The sequence below is a fragment of the Panthera onca genome, chromosome C1, assembly GCF_046562875.1.
Source record: "Panthera onca isolate mPanOnc1 chromosome C1, mPanOnc1 haplotype 2, whole genome shotgun sequence".
In the NCBI taxonomy this organism is placed as follows: Eukaryota; Metazoa; Chordata; class Mammalia; order Carnivora; family Felidae; genus Panthera; species Panthera onca.
In genome coordinates this window covers 156319314-156340727 of record NC_138346.1, presented here as the reverse complement: position 1 = coordinate 156340727, position 21414 = coordinate 156319314, and the positions used below count along the sequence as shown (strand labels likewise).

Here is a 21414-nt window from a genome sequence, read left to right as displayed (position 1 = left end):
TCTCTATATCCAACATGGGGCTCAAAACTCACAACCTAAGATCAAGAGTAACATGTTCTACTGAATGAACCAGCCAGGTACCCCTGGTAAGATATTCTGTAAGTGTCTTTTATACATCTATTTTTGTCTTTCCCAGAAGACAGAAACAGTATCTAACTTCTTTTGTATCCCTTCCACAATATGGCAATCATCAGGGAGAACTTTCCTAAGAGATTCTAATTATTATTATTCAAAATGCTCCCTTACATCCTATAGTAAAAGAACACAGTTAAGACACTACATCCTCCTCTTATAAGAAAGCACAATCAAGACTCTTTATACTTTTTTTGTACTACCACCAGGAAACTTATCTAAAGGAAAAGTTTCCAAATTTGTGTATCAGAACGGTCTGTCATGTGTAAAGGTGGAAAGCATTCAAATAGTACACACTTTAAAACTCCCCAAATGACTGTCAATCTAAGATGGATTTGTAAATTTCTACTCTAAACTGGGGGATTCATCTAATACATATTTACCTGAGCAGGGTGGAGTACATTAAGCCCTTAATAAATACTGAATTCCTGTTAACTATGTCCTACAAGTACATTCTACAACCCACCCACCAACTCTTACATTGTATCTGCAAGTAATGCAGTCTATTATTTACTCACACGAAGTTCCAAATACTTATAAATGTGTATTTAATTGAATTATTTGTCACTGCTGGACAATCTTTCCTGTTATATGTGTTCATTTTGTGGTGAAACCTACAATCTTAGACTAGAAATTGGCATTTTTTTATATAGCAATTATAGAAACATCTGAATAGGGTCTATGTAAATATCGTAGTTACTGATTTACTTTTTAAGTAAGCTCTATACCCAACATGAGGCCTGAACTCACAACCTGGGGATAAAGAGTTGCATGCTTTACATGCTTTACTGACTAAGCCAACCAGGTGCCCCTATAAATTGAAATTTAAAGCATACTCACACCAATCTTTTCTTCTATAAGTTGCCGTGCATAGTCTATTTGCTGTGGAGTGCCACGGATTGTAAATAATTTCATATTAGGATCTGCATTAGGTGGAGGATTTCTCTGAAGTTCTATTCTTGCACCAGACTGTTGGCTTATGCTTTTTATGGTTTCACCTCCTAAAATCAAAACACAGTAATTTTTCTAAAGAGTCAAAGGATACAAAAAGAACTCTTTAAAAGAAAATGACCACAACTAAAAGGGCCATTAAGAAAAAAGTTTAGAGCAGTATCCCATCTGCCAATATTCTGTTAGAATTTTCCACTTATTCTACACTTAAAATCAAATTGTATAAAGCATCTCATGCTTCTAAAATACATTCAAGTTTCAAGACAGCTTAGCATGTCTGTACCTAACCTTAATATCAACTGTAACAACAACAAAAAGTCACTCATCAAAATATTTGGTTCAAATAAATTGCTTTCACAAGTAACGTAACACTTATTAAAAGTCCTAAACTTTAAAAAGATGTAAGGAAAAAGCAAATGGCACAAAAACATCCAAACCACTTTTTGGGTCAAAACAAGTTTCTTACACTAATAAACTATTGGTCCACCCTCTAGAAGCCAATGTTTTTCAAATCCCATTCTTTTTATGTGCATATAAGGCCCTCATTTATGTTTTTGTTACAAACCAACATAAAATAGAGCCAAAGAAAAATCCTTGCTACTGATTTACAAGAGAAATAGCATCCAGAAAAATCAGGTCATGTGTTAACATTTTTACCCACACATTAAGACATTATTTAAAATACATTGCCTTTTCCTATTATTAATCCAGTTTTCCCTGTTGGTACAATGAAATTAAATTCCTGTAGTCCACCAGGTGGTCCCATGTTCCAGTTGCCTTGACCTCTACCTCTTCCTCGGCCACCAGGTCCAGGTCCACCAGGATTACCAGCCTAAAGAAGGGAAACACAAAGAAAAAAATAAAAGTCAGCACAGAAGAATATTCTTCTTTCCATGGTGAAGTCATTACATGTCTATTTTCCTAAACCAGAAATTTAAAGAAGCTGAGAGATGACTTGGCCCAAAGAATCAAATACTACCCACCGCTTGTTCTTTTTACACTAGGATGAATAAGACTGTACTTATGTAGCTGCCTTTCTGTTCCAAGATGTCTACCTCAAAGTTACCTTTCTAACTACTAACAAAGCATTATCAGACAGATTCTGACATAAAACTGAAGGGGGAGGGGGGACACTTTCAGGCTTTCAAGAAAATATATACTTTTGTGGAGCCTGATGCAGGGTTTTATCTTACGAACCATGAGATCATGACCTGAGCCGAAATCAAGAGTCAGATGCTTGACTGACTGACCCACTCAGGCATCCTGGAAAGTATTTTTTAAATGAAAACAAAACAATGAAAATAGTAACATCTGTCAAACCTGAACACTTCGAAGGAGGTCTGTAATAATTTCTGCAGCGTGTTGACATCGGTCTGGAGGTCCTGTTATTTGTGCTATTCTATCAGGTGTTGTTCCATCATCTTCAAAATAAAAAACCAAAATGGATCTATTTAGCAACAAATGGATGTCAAACTAATTGCTACCAACACCTAGAAAATTAAATATGTATACTCACCTGGCTTAAACTGAATTCGAACACCAGCATCATTTTGTATTTTTTTAATCATCTCTCCATTTCTTCCTATTACAATGCCAACAGCAAATCTTGGAATGGGGACCTTATACAAAGAAGACTACATATTAAGAAAGCCATTTCCTGAAAATTAATCTACCTCAAATCATAAAAGTAAAAACAGCACTATGCTCTGATATGCCATCAAACAGGGTAATGAGATACAAGTTATACATTCTACACTCTAAGGCAGAAACAGGGTGAGGGGATACAACGTTAGAGATGGCTTTGTAACACAGAACAGAAAAAACACATATTTATCAACCAGTATACAACCATTTGTGAATGGGTATTTTTACTTACATCTATCCCTTCATTTCCACCTATTCTTGACCCATACTCATTTCGAACTTCTCTGAAACCACCTTGATCACGAATTAACTCTAACACCATTTCCTTGGCTTGCTGAAGTAGGGGAGGAAAAAAAATCACCCAATTTAGAAAGTATGTCTCAAAACACTGTAATTATTCATACATGTTTTGCCCATTCCACCCCCAATCCTTCTTTGTAAAATATAAACTTAAGTTTACTTGAACTTTGTATGGGTCTCCTGTAATCCTAAGAGGTTTGTCAGCACCAGTGTTCTGAGGTCCATCTTGAATCATAACCATTTTAACTCCAGCCCGCTCCTGTTACAGAAATCACAAGTATTAACGAAAGGGGAGTGGAAGGAAACAGGCTTCAAAATAGATGAAAAGTAGTCATTTTACAAACATAATAATACCTGAAGTTGTTTAATAGTTTCTCCCCCCTTTCCAATAACTAATCCTGCTTTGCTAGCTGGAATCATGATTTCTTGAACTGCATTTCCTGGTCCATCACCATGGTGGAAGCCAGGAGCTGGTCTTCCCTTTTCTACAATCTGGTCCAGTAACCGTTTTGCCGATCTGTTAACAAATAAAGAGTCAAAGAGTAAGTTACAGCATAATCAAAACCTTATCGCAAACAGAGAAATACAAAATAGTATGATCAGGTACTTCTCCCATTCTAATTCAGGTTTAGGGGGCTTAACACTAATTTAACAAAATTTTATTAAAAAATTTTTTTTTCAACATTCATTTTTGAGAGATAGACACAGCGTGAGCAGGGGAGGGACACAGAGGGAGACAGACACAGGACCTGGGCTGTCAGCACAGAGTCCAACGCGGGGCTCAAACCCTGCTTCGGATTCTGTGTCTCCCTCTCACTGCCCCTCCCCCGCTCACACCTGTCTTTTTCTCTCAAAAGTAAATAAACATTAAAAAAAAATGAAATGAGAAAGGTGGCAAGTGAGTCAGGCCTTGATAAAAACACTTTTACTCTAAGTGGTGAAGCATTAGAGGATCTGAGCAAAGTAGGGATATAAACTGATTCACATTTTAAAAAGATCACTATGGCTATACTAGCATAAGTATATACTACTGCTGAACAAGGCTAAAAAGAATGGAAACATATTGAAATATAGGCAAATGATGTCACAGACAAGGTGACAGTACAGAAGTGGCAAGAAGAGGCTAGATTCCAAATCAATTATGAAGAAAAATGACCCAAGAGTTCCTTATGGATAAATTGAGGCATGAGAAAAAACTAAAAGTATTAAAACAGAGTTGCCATTCACTGAGATGAGTAAGAGGAGTAAAAGACAAAGCAGGCTGGGAATGGGATGGAAAACAATTTCCCCTTTATAACAATCTGATGTTTGAGATGTCTAGTAGACATTCAAGCAGAGATACTAAGTAAGCAGCTTGACAGGAAATCTAGAATTTAGAAAAAGAGAGCAACACTGAAGTTAAAAATTTAAAAGTACATAAAATTTATGGTATCTAAAACTATATATTAAATGAAGTTTAATAGAGTAAATGAAGTACTCTAAGGAGCACATATAGATCTATTTTAGGAGGACTGAATTTTGGGGCACTTTCACAACAAAAGGTCAGAAATATAAAGCAGGACAACCAAGAATGACTGAGAAAGGGCAGCCAGGGAGCTGGTGATTTCTAGGAAGATTGTTCACTGTGTCAAACAATGTTGATAGGTGGAATGATGACGAATCCATTTGCGATCTCAGAAAGAACAATTTCAATGGAACCACGGGAATAAAACTGATTCATACATGTTCAAGAAAAAATGAAAAGAGGCAGATGATACCGCAAATCGAGCTACCGCTTTTTAGTTTTGTTGTATAAGGAGGCAGAGAAATATAAATGTGGGGTTCAAGGACGGTTTTTGTCAAGATGAAGGAATTTTCAAGCATGTTTATATGTTGTTAGAAATTATCTGGAAAATGGGAAAATTAATAGTGCAGAACAAAGTTGGCTCAAATGTACGGGCAATATCCTCTGGTAGGAAGGATGCACTGGCCTCAGGCATAGGATTTCATACTTACTGGACAGATTCAGGTGTTCCAGTTAACATACAAGACCTTTCTGGAAGGCCACCACTGTCTACAATTAAAAACAACACCAAACAAATTTTAGGCCAAGAGAAGATTAACAGCATCATTCACTAGCTACTGACAAAAACATGCTAGTTTTCTAGTCATTTTGAAAACAGCAAGAGAGTAACATTACCAGGAGCTATCTGTATTTTGCATCCAGATTCTTGTTGTATGCGTGAGATCTGTTCACCTCCTCTGCCAATTACTAGTAAGAAAAAAGAACATTAGTTGCTAAAAGACTATAGAGTATGTTTTGATTGTTGTCAAAGCTTTAAAAATTAGGTTACTTACTAAATCCAACCATTCCATCTGGAACTTTGTATTCTTCTGTCATTACAGACCTGCTAAAAAATAACAAAAACTAACATTTTCCTTCAAAGAAAGCAGCTCTGTTTACACATAAAAGGTAACCCACGAACAAAAAATCAAAGTCTAAAGGCTTAAACTAGGTTTTCAGGCACATATTCATAGTCAAAATACAGCTTGAGTAGTTCAAGTCAGAATTGACACATCAAGTCAGAAGGTATGGTAGATGAACAGTCTAAAGGCAGGAACTACAAAGGAATTAGGGTGGAGTTCAGGTAATGTTATCTTAGTGATTATTCACTTTAGTTCTTCTAAAATATGGCTAATTCCACCCATCCTTCCAAATTATAAATGTATCTCACTCAAAAGGTAAAATTATCCTTCTGTATCACCTTCTTAAATGGAGGGAAATGAATTCTTATATGCAAAAAAAAAACGCAGACACATACTCGTTATACACTAACTTGGCTGTGTTTTCACCAACAGTTAAACTAAAATTTGCAAAGAACTCTTGGAAAAGCATTTCACTATACCTTTGCTGCTGATGCATCGGTGGTAACTGTGTTCCAAAAGCTACCAAAAAATCAAATAAAAATAAAATGAAAACTAAGTTTCCCACATATTTAACACAATTATATCCAACAATTCTAAAATCTTTCCTCAATACACACAGTATCTTTAAGAGAGTAAAATTTCATGCAGAATACTTAAATCAACATTGACAGTGGTCAAGAAAGTCACTGTAATGGCAGAGATCATCAGCAATGACATAGGAAAAAAACTGTCCTTTCTCAAGGGGTGCAAGCTTAAGTTAAAAATGGAATTATAAAACAAATTGAATACAAAAACAATTTAGCAACCAAATCTTATTAATATACACCCGGCCATAACTGAAGTGGGAGATTATAAAGACATGAAATACATATTTACAAAGCTATTCATGGCCTTACACTAACTCCAAAGATACGCAACAAAAAACAGGAACAAAACCCTCATATTAAATTCCAGTTACTTTAGCTTTTGACTCAATTTAAAATACTTACAGTCATTTTGAGGAGCAACTTTCTTAGCATCTGGTTGATCTGCAAAATTAAGAGCTTTTTAACTTTTTGCCAATAAGTACAAATACAAGACTTAGCTAACCCGTGCCCAAGTAAGAATAAATATCAATGTAAACACTTATTGAAATAGCTGAGGGTAATTATCATTTGAACCAAAAAGTGCCAATACTTATCCCAGACTCTTAATAATCAAAAGAAACATTACATTTCTTTAATTCTTTTCATGTTTAAAAGATGCACAGACATTAAAAAAAAATTCTTTTTGATTGTATCAAATCACTGACCTTAATGTATGTTAAGCACTTTAGAATGATACAAGACAAAGTACTTAGGTCCATTACTAGCAAAATATCACATGCTAAAGGCTAATGATGCTTCCCACTGTAGGAACTGAAGACTGGAAGAAAAACAGAACCTATCAGAACGTGAAAATTTGACATATCAAAAGTTGAGTGTATCTGACAGTGACCACAAGGCTATGCAAAATAAATAAAAAAAATCACATTACAAGGCAATCTCAATCTAAACTATTCTATTGTTCCTAACCAAACATTTCACGGCATAAACTTCAGCAGAAAAACTCAAAGCAACTACATGACTACCTTCATCTACATCCTTTACACAGATGAATACAATGCATACCTTAGAATAGACAACCTACATCTGAAAGTACTACATTTTCCTCCCCCCTTCAAACTTAAATGTTTAAACATCAGAATGTTGTGCAGCAAAAATTCAGACACATAATCCAAGAAATATTTGTGTCCATTTAAGAATCCACTGGTTTATTTCACGTTTACATACTAAACACAGGTAATAAATAAAAATTCCTGCCTTTAAAAGGAGAGGGCATTCCCTCCCAGTGTGTTGTACTGCTCGGACTTGTCCAAGAGCCATCTACACATAAAATAAAAAGAATACATTACATACAACATCTGAAGCATCATTAGCTCATTTTTTTGTATATCAAAACCTCACTATAAATGTGAAAGACACTTAAATAAAAGAAAACCAAGTACACCTGGTCAAAAGCTACAAATACATTCTATAGGCTCATTCAGAATCCTCCTTAAAAAAAAAAGTTAAATAAATAAAATGGCAAAAAGAAAATGTATCAAAATTCATATATCAAATCTAAAACAAAAAAATACTTGCAGACTTCTAAGTTCAGAAGCTTCAACAATTATGTTTAAAAAAAAAAAAAAAAAAAGCACTGTAAATCTACTGTTTTAAGCCACATTTTGAGTTAAACCTGAAACACAAAACAAGGTACTGAAACAAAAAAAGTAACATAAAAAAAAAAGGTATAACCTGCAACACACTAGAGTAGCAAGCTATAGCAACATCAACCTTTAAAGTGAAATCTGAAATAGTAAAATAATGAAAACATAGCATATAAAGATTAATTCATGTATGAAGAAAAAAACCCAGTGAAATGTCTTCTAAACATTTTATATTTTTGTTCTTTTCAGTATGTTAACAAGTTGTCTGTGCAAACTGTCAATCTGGCACAATCCTAAAAAAAAGAAAATGTTGTTTTCTACTAAGACAAAACTTGCTGATTAGCTCAAAATTTTACCTACCTTGTCTAAGGTCTTTTCCCCCCTTTCCTTCTGAGGCCAATATAAACCTTACAATTTTAGGAACCTTATTATAAAAGTAATGTTTCAATAAAGAACATGCAAAAAATATTAAAAACCGCCTTCAACTAAACTGTGTGTAAAACAATTAAAATACTTATGACTACAACTTACCTCCGTCTTCCAAAGGTCTTTTTTGTCCCCCATAACCATAGTCATTTGAATTCAGTGATGTACCAGCATCACCTCCAATTTTTGCTGCAATCTTAAAAAACAAAAGCACACCATCATTAAGAATAACACTGTAACTACTATACACTACTCAGTGCCAAATTTCTTCATAAATTTCCTACTACACATATATGCTAAATATCTAACACATAAGTAAATTAATTTGAAAAAGAAATTATTAAAATTACAGATCAATGTATTAATACATTTAATAACCTCAATGAGTTAACAATCATCATCTGGAATTAAGCTTCTGATAAATCTCTGTAAGAACAAAGAAGTAATCAATCAGCAATCTCCAGAATCCAATGACCAAATAAATAGCTTTGAGGAAAATCTAGGTCTTAATTCTTCTCCATGGCTCTCTCCCATGACTCTTCAAAAAGTGTGCTGTGGGCACAGAGAATGTGAACACCTTATGGGACTTCAAAGCTGTGTCGCCCAATAAGGTAAATGCTAGTAGCTACATATGGTTATTGAGTACTTAAAAAGTGGCTAATCCAAATTGAAATGTATTTAAATGTTAAATACATAATGGATACTGAAAACTTGAAACAAACATAAAGAACCGAAAGCATCTTAATTTTTTAAAAAATTACGGGTCGCCTGGATGGCTCAGTCGGTTAAGCGGCCGACTTCGGCTCAGGTCATGATCTCACGGTCCGTGAGTTCAAGCCCCGCGTCGGGGTCTGTGCTGACAGCTCAGAGCCTGGAGCCTGTTTCAGATTCTGTGTCTCCCTCTCTTTGACCCTCCCCCGTTCATGCTCTGTCTCTCTCTGTCTCAAAAATAAATAAACGTTAAAAAAAAAATTTTTTTTTTAAATAAAAAATTAGACACATGCTAAAATGGTAATATTTTGGGTACGTTGCATTAAATAAAGTATGTAACTTGCATTGTATTTCTATCAGACAATCTTGTTCTATAGAAACAGGGCGTGGGGAAAAGCCTGGAAAGCTGTACCTGTAAGAAAAGTCTCAGCTACAGAACCATAAATCATTTCAATCTTGAAGAATGGGGCAAATAATTGCTTGCACTTAAGTAAACAAACATCACATGAGACACACTAGCTTCAAGTCACAAGTAGGACACAACCAGTGGATATCGACTCCATTTTTCTATGAAAGGGGAAATGAAACTAATATTAGTTTCTGAGTGTCAGCAGTAAGTCAAATTCCACACTATGTTTTATATTCATTTTGTCACTGAATCATCACAACACTATGAGGTAAGGATACTTAGGTAGAGATCCATTTTACAGTTGAAAAAATCTCGAGAACTTAACTCAGATTACATAGTCAATGGTGGAGATTCCCAATGATTTCTATACAGCTCCATGCTAATTAATTAATTACGATAAGGGGTGCCACTGAAAATGAGTGACAGGCTCATTGGAGTTCATTATATTAATCTGTTAATTTCAAGTATGTTTGAAATTTTCCATGATAAAAAAAAATTACACAGAAAAACCAAACTTATGGTGTCTAGAATTCCCCCAAAGAGACTGATATGAAATGAAAAACCCAACTGCTTCATTACAGTTAGGAAACTATATTCAACGACTTGAGTCTTAAAATCCACTTACTTATCACTTGAGTCTAATATATGTTGTCAGTTACCATATGCCAACTGTTCTTCCTAGGGTTTCTAGATTTCCCTTTTCCTCACCTGTAAATGCAAACACTAACTCAAAGCATATCAGGACTAAATATTAAAATTCTTAATTTAAGAAAGGCTTTGTGGTTTGCCTGGCTGGCTCAGTCAGAAAAGCAATGGGGCTCTTGACCTCAGGGTCATGAGTTCGAGCCCCACATTGGGTAGAGATTACTCAAAATAAATAAATAAATAAATAAATAAATAAATAAATAAAAACTTTGAAATAAAATAAAAAAGGCTTTGGTCAATCTAACCTTCCTTAATCATCCTTTCACTTTCTCAAAAGCCTGTTCCTTGTCTTTGAGTATCTAATTAAAATCTTATTTCTTTTTCTGAAAAGCTTCTTCACCACATTTAAAAACAACTGCTTTTCTACCCTTAAGTTTTAAAAGCTTAACATCTGAATTGTTCCTTAGGAACTTAAAATACACTTCTGTGGCACTGATGAGCACTACAGTATTTCAGGCCGAGAGAAGACCGTAACTACTGTTAAGTACTACTGATGATAGGAAAATGGTTTAAGCTGTGATACCTTCTGATAAATCTCTGTAAGAACAGAGAAGTAATCAATCAGCAATCTTCTGCAGTTAGCTTTTGTAAATGCTGCAGAAGTTTGCAGAGTAGTACTTCTTAAACTCCTTAAGAACTTCTGCATATAGAAAGAATAATTTATACCTCCCTATTATTCACTGAATAGTTCTAAAACTATCCAAATGAAAATGGAAAAATGATACCTTGTTCACTCAAAATAATGTTACACCATCTCAAAAATTCAGAAACAATACAAAGACATTACAGAAAAGCTCTCAGTAAAAATACTACCATTTTTAATGACACAACATGGTCCTCTCCCTACAACACAAGAATATTTTTAATCATCAAGCTTTGCTATCCTGTCACAAAATATAAAAAACAAAACACCCAATATGCAAGTACTGGTTTCCTTCCTTCCCTCTTTCTTAATGTTTATTTTATTTTTGAGACAGAGTGAGCAGGGGAGGCGCAGAGAGAGAGAGAGGGAGACAAAACCAAGCAGGCTCCATGCTGTTAGTGCAGAGCCCGATGCGGGGCTCGAACTCACCAGTCAAAACCAAGAGTCCAACGTTTAACCGACTGAGCCACCCGAATGCCCCTAAAGTGCTAGTTTTCAGTTGAGATTAATGGTAACTGAAAAGTCAACAATTCTGTTTTGTAGAATTTTCATTGTATTCAAACAACATAATGCAATCGGAATCACTTTTACAATCATCAAGAAAGATTTCAAGAATAACTGAGTACTTAAAGACTAACAGCTGTTTAGAAGTGAAGGCATCAGAGCTGATAACCTTAACTTGAGATCTACCACTCATTTAGTGCCAGTCTGATTCACTTCTATCTTCACATAACCTCAAAGGGGGGGAAAAAAGGTAGAGAGATACATTTTGATTTCCCAGTGTTTCAGAGACAGAACTGATTATCTAATGTGGTCACCAAAATCCTAACCAAAGAATCCCAACCTCACCCTCTGGAGTTATAGCTTAAAATACACAAATATAAATCTTTCAAGTATACAGGTTAGAAACCCTAAACTAGAAAAGCAATCTGGTGCTCCTCTGCTGACGTTAGCTAAGAGAGTATCTTAAAAATCTGCAAATTTCACATTAAAAAATAAGCCATCAGGATTCTCTGGAAAAACGATTGGGCAGCTTGGTCTAAACTACCAGATGGCAAAACGAGCTAGGTAGGGACCAGGGATCCTCTTCACTTGTCCTGCATTAACAAAGAACTGTCTGATTAAAAATGTCAACAACATGCCCACTAATACACAGCTCTCTGAGGGCAAGAAGCTATCCTTGTATCTCCTGGTCCTTCCAAGAACATGGCACAATATGCCAGACAAAGAAATCTAAGGTTAGATGGGGATTTTGGGAATATAATCCAGGATGCTTTTCATATAAATAAAAAAGTAGTTCAGATGTTAACCTAAACTTGTTCCTTCAGTCCAAGTACTCCTCCCTGTATTCCATTTATATAATCAGACAAACAGCTACAACGGACATATAAAGGCATCTTCAAATGTAACCAGAAGGGGAAATTCAACTCAAAAGCTAAATTTGGGTATCTCAGGTTTAAGGTCAGTTCTGTAAAGAAAAAATCAAATTATTACAAGAAGACATCTGTAAAGAATCATATTACAGCAAGGACATTGAGGCAGCTGACCTACTGGCATAAAAAGAGAGTATAAGAAATCCATAGTTTGAGGACAATTTCTGTATTTAAAAAAGCAATGTAACTTAATCACGAAATTACAGATTAGCCAATTTTTAATTAAAGCATGGCAACCCAAAGTCTTTCAGAAGTTGTATCCACCTGTACTCACCTGATTTCCACCCTCTTTCCCCCAACCAACATTATCCTCCAGTGACTTCCTTCATGGGTTCTTGTTATTCCAAAAACTCCCATACCTTTGCACACGCTGCTTCTTTTCTCCACTGATCAAACTCTCACACATTCTTTAACGTCTTGCTTAAAATATCAGTCCTTTACTTTGGCAGTTACGCACCCCACTCTTTGGTGTTGTGTACAGTGCCTGACTCAGCAGGAACTCTATAAATGTTTACAGAACAAGTGGATAAATTAACGGTGCCCATTTTTGTCTACTCCTCTCTGAAAGCATTAACAAATACTACTATTCATTTGCATTTGGTTTCTTGACTGTATCAACACTTCCTAGAAGGCAGAACTCCAATTCATACAGTAAAAAACCCTCTAGTATCTAAGTAGTGTGTGGCACAAATTAATTCAATACACTGGTTGAAAAAAATTAGGTGAATCTTTTAATCCAATCTAATAAAACTCCAATAAGAGTGTCATTTAAAAAATGTTTCAGTCGCTATTCTAAAAATGTTCAGAAGTAATAGAATTCAAGTAAAGAAACTACAGAATTAGCATTAACGGTAACTTTTTGTTGACTGTCGAATATTTCTGATTATAAACCAGTATAGGTATATTTTTATTTATAACGTGTTCACATTACTTAAAAAAGAGCTTATTATTACATTATTGCAGATTTTATGCAGTTTGACTCAAATGATCCTTTAGTGAAAGTGGAGGATGAAAAAGGTTAACGAAGTGAACTCCTTAATGCAAACAAAACACAGCACAGTATTAGTATCTGATTAGCGTTCGCTTTAAACACTAATCTAAAAACGTCTAGCACCTGATACGCATGTCATAACGAGAATAAGATTTTGCTTACATACAAACACATACCAACATCATAACATTTTAAGTTATAATTATGTTAAAGGACTATCTAATAAAGGTAAAGTTCAAACTAATAAGTCTTTACATTTCCTGGAGTAATTTTCTGTTTTTTAACATCTTTCATTTGGGAAAGAACTGCCTTGAGGTCATATGTACGCACCTACGTAATACAAAGAAGTGTGGTCAGTTTACGACTCTGAACAGAGAGGCAGATTCAAACTGAAACTTCGGGTATAATGGGCCTGAAGCCATTTTGAGAAATAAGGGGGAAGAAGTGGTAGAACACTGACACGTAAATCCTGCTCTGAGGAAGGATTCCAACCTCGGATACTAGTATTCTCTGAAGCCTCTTCCTTGTAGATGTGAAAGTGAACGAAAGCGAAAAATTAATTTCGAGAGAGCTCGGATGAACTGGAAGCTGTGAAAACTGCTTTACTGACATAACCCTTCCTTACTATGGCTCTTGAGGACAAACCCTAGTCCTCTCTCAAACTCATTACCAGAACCTTCCATACTATTGTGTAAAACTACGCGCGCTTTATCCCATGGTGGAGGATGTTCATTCTGAGAGAAAGGAAATGCCAAGCTAACTCCTCGGAGAAGGAAGCGCGACTGCCGCAGAAGCGAAAGACCTAAAGCCATCTATGCCTAACGCGTTGGGGTTCTAAATGGCTTAAACACTAAGAAACACAAAATCGAGTTCCAGCCTCTAAACTGTATTACCAACATGGGAACCCTGAGTCTCCTCACATTTCAGAGCCCGGAAGGGCACTTCTTTCCTCTTCCTCATGCGCGAAGTAGCGGCCTGCTCAGCCAGCGGCCAATTACCGTGAGCGTTCGGAATCCCGCCGCACGGTCCAGACCTACCTGCCGTGCTCTCTGCAGCGCATCTTTGAAAGCATCGTTAACTCCTCCACCACCACCGCCGCCGCCTCCACCACCAGCTGAGCCAGAGGAAGGTGGAGGCACTGTTGAGTAGTCTGCCATGTCTAGGCTACAGAGGCCGCTGCCGCTTCTTCGCAGAGATGTTCCCTCAGCCAACTGCTAAGAAAGAAAGAAAATGGCGGCCGTCGAGGCTGTATCACATTCTTGTGCGACCATCGTGCCGTAAAGGGGCGGAGACTGAAAGGAGAAAATCTCGCGATGTTTTGAAGCGACGCGCTGCTGTGGGGGTGGGGTTGAAAAAAAACAAGGTGAAGCAGAGAGATGTCGAGAAGTGTGTTCACGATATCGCGAGAGTGAAGTTTCTTTTTGGCGCCTCCTCTACGCGCATTCGCGTGTTGAGACTGTGTGGTTGTACTTCCGGGGTGGTGGGTAAGAGTGGCGCGGCGACCCCTGTTGGCTGGAGTTTCTCAAAACCTGAAGAAAAGGAGTAGTTGCTTTCTATTGGTTGCCGCCTCGGGGAGGGAGTGTGGGTGAATTTTCCTCCAAGGGTCCTTCCGTGTATCCATGGGAAAGTGGGTGACGTCGACGGGCGTTAGGACGACGCAACAGTATCTCGAGAGTGCCGCAACCAGGAGTGCGCCTGGGAGAAGCGTGCCCGGGACGCCACGCGGAGATGTTCCTGAAAACGTCCGCCCGGCCTAGCGGGATCTCGGCATGATTTTCAGGGTAGTAAAGTGTCCCTGTATTTTACTTCTAGATTGCCAGATCTTTTAGCTTTATCACAAGTGGGGATTAATTTAGGCTGGAGGCCTTTTAGTTCTTGAGCTGATTTCGACATCTTGTGTAAATAATGTGGATGAAGCTTTGAAGTTATGACGGCCCTATTCTTTACCTTTAAAAAATGTGACTGCTCCTAAAATTCTGTTGTAACCACACTTAGTAATCTAGTATTGTATGTGTCCGGAATCAGTTTTATTGAGATCATCTTATAAGAACAACATCAAATTCTTCTAACAATATTTTGCCCCTTCCCCTACCGGTAAGAACCCACATGTAATGTTCTGAATTGTCATCCCTGGACTAGATAGCTTTGTTAGTGTGTATATTTTGTTATCTGTTCCCAATTATCAGGTAACTTAAGGCCTTCCCGATATATGATGGCATGTAATTTACTGCAATATTATTAGTAGTAGTTTCAGATTCATGGGGATACTTCGGGAATCTTATTTAGGAGTCGACCGAAATGGTTTTCTCCCCCGAATTCTTTTATTTTTGGAGAACAAAGACCTAGGTAAAATGAACTTTATCAACTTGGCATTTTGTGTTTGGTGAATTAGGTCTAAAAGAGTACTTTCCCCATTGCTAGTCTTAAGAGTAACTGGGAGAAATGTGTGCTGCTGTCTTACTGATAACTAATGTGTGCATTTGTTCAAGGCCCCAAATAAGTTGGATCATTAGACAGTTATATGCATATAGCTACAATTGTGGCATCATTTTCCTCCAATGAAGCTTTTCTTACCATCTTAACGAGTTATACAGTTTTGATTATCTTTTTCAGTGTTCATAACTATCCTTTTAGATTTGGGTTGGTGGGTGGGATTTCTATTTGGAAAAGCAGTGAATGTATTGGACTACAGATTTAAGTATAACGTAAAAAAAAAAAGACTGTAAAACGTTGTTGGGTGGTATTGCTAAACAAAATTTTTACAGTTGTTTTGAAAAAGATTATCCAACAAATGGCATTTATTAATCAATTGATTTCTTCATATTAATTAGACCTATTCCATCCTGATCAATGTAATGTAACCACAGAGTGATATAATTTACCCTCAAATAAACTTTATTTCAGACAGTATTAGTTGTCTCTAAATATTGAAAATAAGGGCCTCCATTTCTAGTTTATTTGTAGACTGTCCTGGAAGAATGGGTATTCTAGGATGGGACCCAGTTGAAATCAGTTTAGATAGGGATATCTTAACTTCAATACCATTTAGACTGTTTGATCAGATAACTCTATATTTTGTAATACTAGTATCTAGTGTAATATGTTTAGCAGCCTTAGCCTCTACCCATAGATGCCAGTAACACACCCCCCCACCCCCCCCCCCCAGCCACAAACACACACACACACACACACACACACACACACACTCAGTTGTGAAAGTCAAAAATGTCTCCAGATAGGCAAAATCATCTCACATTGAGAACCACTAGTCAGCCTTCATTCCTGTGCCTGCCTCTCCATTGGGAAGACCTATTTATCATACTTTTGAGGTATATTCCAAATTCTATTAATTTCCATTTCTGCTCCCAAGTTACCATCACCTCCATCCTGGACTGTTATAGTATTCTGGTTGGTTTTTCTGCTTCTACCCTTACATGTCTACAGTTTGCTCTTTAATATTATGAAATTTCATACAGAAAAGTATGTAATATATGTGTAAGTTCTCAAAAGTAACAAGCAGCCATTTCCAATATTTTTGAAGCTCAAGCCTCTACTTGATGATTGTGTTGCAATTGTTTATATAGCAGCTTGAATAATGTCTTTAAATCTTTTTTAATTAAAAAACTTTTTATTTTAGAGAGAGAGAATGAGTGGGGGAGGGGGCAGAGAGAGAAGGAGACACAGAATCTGAAGCAGGCTCCAGGCTCTAAGCTGTCAGCACAGAGCCCGATGCAGGGCTTGAACCCACAAACTGAGATCATGACTTGAGCCAAAGTTAGACAACCGATTGAGCCACCCAGGTGCTCCTTGAATGATTCCTTTATAACATAAATCAGGTCATCTCACCTTTGTGTTCCTATTGCACTTTATTATTATTTTTTTTTACCTTTTAAAGAGAGTGCATGTGTGCACGTGAAGGGGAGGGGCAGAGAGAGATGGAGAAAGAATCCCAAGCAAGCCCCTCACTGTCCGCGCAGAGCCTGATGCGGGGTCTGAACCCATGAATCACGAAATCATGACCCAAGCTGAAATCTAGAGTTGGACGCCCAACTGACTGAGCCACTGAGGCAACCCTTCCTATTGCACTTTAAATCCTATACCCTGGAATAGTGTACAGGCTCCATATAATCAGGCCACTGTCTCTAAACATTCCTCCCTTTTATTCCACTTCACCCACCATGCTGTCCAAGATCATTCCTGCCTTTAGGATTCCTTTTTTTTCTGCCTGGTGTGGATGCTCTCGTAGACTTTCACATGGATAATCTGTCCTCGTCATTCAAGGCTCAGTTCAGATGTCACCTCCTTAGGCCCTCTCTGACCTCTAGTTGTGCCATTCTGCAATCACTATCCTATTACTTCTCTCTCTCTCTCTCTTCCCCCCCCCCCCCAGCCCCTCTCCCTCACTTGCACTCTCTCTCTAAAAATTATATATAAATAAGTGTATATACATATATATGTGTGTGTGTGTGTGTGTGTGTGTTTACTTGTTTATTGTCTCTTTTCCTTTAGAATGTAAACTGGAGAGGGAGGACTTTGTCTACCTTTACCATTGACCTGTCCCTAATGTCTAGTCTTAGTGTTCTAGATATTTGCTGAATGAATAGAATATTGAAAAAAATCTGTCTGTACATTTTAGTTGATTTTGTGACCTTAGGCAAGTAATTTAGTTGCTGTGTCTCAGATTTCTCCTCTACATTATGACAACTTGCTTTGCTATCCTCAAATGAGGTATCTGTGAGTTCTTCAGAAACCAGAAAGTGCTGTAAAGTGGAAATTAATATTATTAACATGTAATTCAGTTTCTGGCATCTTATCACGAAGGAAGGCTAATCCATGTAAATTTTTTGGATTACAGCTATGTTCAAATCTTAGTTTTAGTAAAACCCAGAATCCTGCAAGAGCAACTGAGTTGTGGGAGAAATAACCAGTGACTTTTGATTAAGCTATATGTGAATTCTCAGTCTACACAATCGTTTTAAACCCATTTGTACTTTGCTGGTTATTCTAGGTAATTTCATTATAACTGATGAAATCAGGATTTTCTTTAAACTTTTTTTTTTAACGTTTATTCATTTTTTTAAGAGACAGAGACAGAGCATGAGTGGGGGAGGGGCGCAGAGAGAGGGAGACACAGAATCCAAAGCAAGCTCTAGGCTCTGAACTGCCAGCACAGAGCCTGATGCAGGGCTCGAACTCTCAAATTGTGAGATCATGACCTGAGCCGAAGTTGGACGCTTAACCGACTGAGCCACCCAGGTGCCCCTGAAATCAGGATTTTCTTAACTAAATTCATTCCCTTTTGCAATGTAACTTTTCTTAAAAGTGGGTATATCATTGCTAATCTAAAATTGGTTTATTGTGCTTTGAGAGATTAGCTAAATATTTGACTAGATTATATTTTATAGTCACACTTTTAACACAGAAATTGGTATTTCATATTTCATTCTTAGGATGAAGCAAAAGTTAGTGTGAATTTACAGAAGTCTAGCGGGGAGCATTTAGATTCACCAAATAACAGTGAAAAGATTAACAAGCATAATAAAAGTTGGGCTATTAAATGTACTGGCAAGTTTCTTCATTTTACCTTCTGACTTATTGGTTACCAAATGACTGAGTGACCTTTTTCTTAGTACAACTTTTCACTTTTGGAGTTGGTAAATCTGAAATATTAACCGATTCTTATTTTTAGCTATTATAGAAAAGTAGTCCATTATTGCTTTCTTTTTTTCTTTTTCTTTTTTTTTAGTTTTTTATTTATTTTGAGAGAGAGAGGGACGGAGAGAATCCCAAGCAGGCCCCATGCTGTCAGCATGAGCCGTAATCAGGGCTCAAACTCATGAACTGTGAGATCATGACCTGAGCCAAAATTGAGAGTCGGATGCTTAACCAACCGAACCATCTGGGTGCCCCCCATTATGGCTTTTTAACAGGCATTTTAGAGTGACAAAATTGTACAGGCTTCCTGCCTCACCTTTATGCCCATCACCTACCTCCTAACAACTCTTAGGCAGAAGGATCTGGTAACTTCTTGCTATACTCTGTGTCATTTAACCAGGCCAGTATTTCCTCAGTATCATAGTCACAAAAGATTCAGTTTAGATGTGAGGAGGGAAGTGGCCACTTCAAATTAAACATACCAGGATGTAGTTAGGGTGTTTGTTCATTAGGCTGGTCACTGGTCTTTTTTTTTTTTTTTTTTTTTTAATTTATTTATTTATTTTTGAGACAGAGAGAGACAGAGCATGAACGGGGCGGGGGGCGGGGAGGGCAGAGAGAGAGGGAGACACAGAATTGGAAGCAGGCTCCAGGCTCTGAGCCATCAGCCCAGAGTCTGACGCGGGGCTCGAACTCATGGACCGTGAGATCGTGACCTGAGCTGAAGTCGGACGCTTAACCGACTGAGCCACCCAGGCGCCCCTGGTCACTGGTCTTAATGACTTTTATATCCCTTCTGACTGAGTTTCTAGAATTCTGTTTCAGACTAAGGTATGAATGGAAGCAGGGTATATTTGCATCTTAGAGGACAAAGTTGTTAGCACAAATTGACTTTGGACCATTGTGGAGAACCAACAGCTTGACCAGTGTCTGAAACTGGAGGCAGCCCCAGATAGTGGAAAAGACTCTGGACTTGGTCCCAGAGGATCTGTGTTCAAATATAACCCCTGTGCCCTTTGGTAAGTCATGTAACTTTTTCCTTTTACCAGCATACCAAAAAGAGGGCAATTACTCTGTTTCTGAAAAGTAGCCAACAGTAAAGGATAATAAAAAGTCTTACATAAACTTCTGAAAGGGAAAATAGAAGTCACTATGTGAAAACATATCCCCTTCCCCTCAGTTATTAGAAATTTCTTCTCTGATTTGGTTGCCAAATTTGATAGTGTGGTCCTGATTAAAGTACTGTAAGAAGACTGAAGAATACTAGGATATTGCTCATAATCATTTGATTTGCCCTAAATCCAGCTTTTTATCATCCTTATCATTCTCACTTATCCATAACTGCAGAGCCCCCTTTTTGTCAGGTATCCTTCCTACCTCTTCCATTTTACTGTTGCTGATTGTTTCCATTTTTCCAGAAAATTCAAAGGGCCTCTTTGAATATATATAGTGTTTGGCTAGTCCAGAGCTCTCTAGGGATTCTTTTTTTTTTTTCTTTTTAATGTTTATTTTTGAGGGAGAAAGTGCGAGTGGGGGAGGAGCAGAGAGAGGGGGACAGAGAATCCAAAATGGGCTCTGTGCTCATAGCAGAGAGCCCGATCCCGGGTGTGAACTCACAAAACTGTGAGATCATGCCTGAGCCGAAGTCGGATGCTTAACTGACTGAGCCACCCAGAAGCCTCTCAAATTTAGGGATTCTTATTTGTTATCATGTACTACATCATGGTAATAATAACATAATATCACTTATTTTTTATTTGGAATTCCCACTAGGTTGTAAGGTCCATGGCAGTAAGAGCTCTGTCTTTTCTGTGCCTTTACTGCATAGCATGCTCTAAAACATAGCAATAGCTAATAGTGGCTAGTACTATATACTGGGTCCTGTTCTAAGTGCTTTACTTGTATTTAATTCATTAATTCTCATATGGCTCTATGAGATGCTATTAAAATCTCCATTTTGTTGCAGTACAGGTAAGTTAACCAACTTGCTCACGGTCACATGTTAGTGTTAGTGATTTGAACCCAGGCAGTCTGAGTTGAAAGAATGGAAGAATCTATTCAAAGTCAAGTAATGGGATATATGTCTTTGTAATTTCTATGGTATGGTTCACAATTTAGTATTTCTCACTTGGATTTTAAAAATATGTATTTGCATTTGTTTCTATTAAGACATATGCTGAAGTTCTTCATGGGAAGGCAGATCTTAATGTAAGGTAATAAAAATGTTACAAAATCAAAGAACCCATGTATGTATAACATGATACAAGCTTGCTTTTCTGTATTGTTAATTGCATTGGATGGATTAGTAATATGCCTTACTAAAGTATATATGGTGCTTTATGGGTGCCTGGGTGGCTCAGTCGGTTAAGCATCTGACTTTAGCTTAGGTCATGATCTCATGGTTCGTGAGTTTGAGCAATCAGTCTCTCTGCTGTCAGCACAGAGCCTGCTTAGGATCCTCTGTCCCCTTCTCTCTCTGCCCTCTGCCTCTCCCCCCACCCTCCCCTGGTGTTTTCTCTCTCCCTCCCTCCCTCTCCTAAATAAACTATAGTGCTTTATGGTGTGTGTGTGTATGATGTATGTGTATACATACATATATATTTGGTATAATTAGTGTTATTTTTCAAAGAAATTGTACAGGGGGGTTTTGTTTTGTAATTCACACCACTAACTAGATTGTAAGCATCTTCAAGACAAGAATAGGATTGCTTAATTTTAATTTTTTCCCTGTATTACCACACAGCATCTATGATAGTGTTTTTACTCTTTGTCTGCATA

The 21414-nt window shown here is 37.3% G+C and overlaps 2 protein-coding genes across 33 annotated transcripts in view; one reads left to right on the top strand and one right to left on the bottom strand.

Moving 5' to 3' along the window:
- The window catches only part of FUBP1 (far upstream element binding protein 1), a 50577-nt gene extending 36324 nt beyond the window's left edge, over positions 1-14253 (bottom strand). For 18 of the 29 annotated variants that reach the window (XR_009607931.2, XR_009607933.2, XR_009607929.2 and 15 more), the window contains exons 1-15: positions 14019-14253; positions 8195-8285; positions 7275-7337; positions 6423-6461; positions 5913-5952; positions 5365-5417; positions 5207-5278; positions 5023-5080; positions 3382-3544; positions 3188-3286; positions 2960-3061; positions 2600-2702; positions 2404-2504; positions 1774-1915; positions 973-1133 (exon numbers count right to left, since the gene is read on the bottom strand). Coding sequence is in view for 22 of the 29 variants with exons in the window: in XM_060625711.2 (XP_060481694.1) it covers positions 973-1133; positions 1774-1915; positions 2404-2504; positions 2600-2702; positions 2960-3061; positions 3188-3286; positions 3382-3544; positions 5023-5080; positions 5207-5278; positions 5365-5417; positions 5913-5952; positions 6423-6461; positions 7275-7337; positions 8195-8285; positions 14019-14138 (1407 nt within the window). In the remaining 7 variants the exon portion in view is untranslated. The remainder of the gene's footprint in view (positions 1-972; positions 1134-1773; positions 1916-2403; positions 2505-2599; positions 2703-2959; positions 3062-3187; positions 3287-3381; positions 3545-5022; positions 5081-5206; positions 5279-5364; positions 5418-5912; positions 5953-6422; positions 6462-7274; positions 7338-8194; positions 8286-14018) is intronic. The other 11 variants (XM_060625719.2, XM_060625727.2, XM_060625730.2 and 8 more) reach the window with 3 other exon arrangements.
- Positions 14254-14633: 380 nt separating this feature from the next.
- The window catches only part of DNAJB4 (DnaJ heat shock protein family (Hsp40) member B4), a 49115-nt gene continuing 42334 nt past the window's right edge, over positions 14634-21414 (top strand). For 2 of the 4 annotated variants that reach the window (XM_060625742.2, XM_060625741.2), the window contains exon 1: positions 14634-14762. The gene's annotated coding sequence lies outside the window, so the exon portion shown is untranslated. Of the gene's footprint in view, positions 14763-14789; positions 15076-21414 lie in introns of those variants that run through there. The other 2 variants (XM_078451759.2, XM_078451760.1) reach the window with 2 other exon arrangements.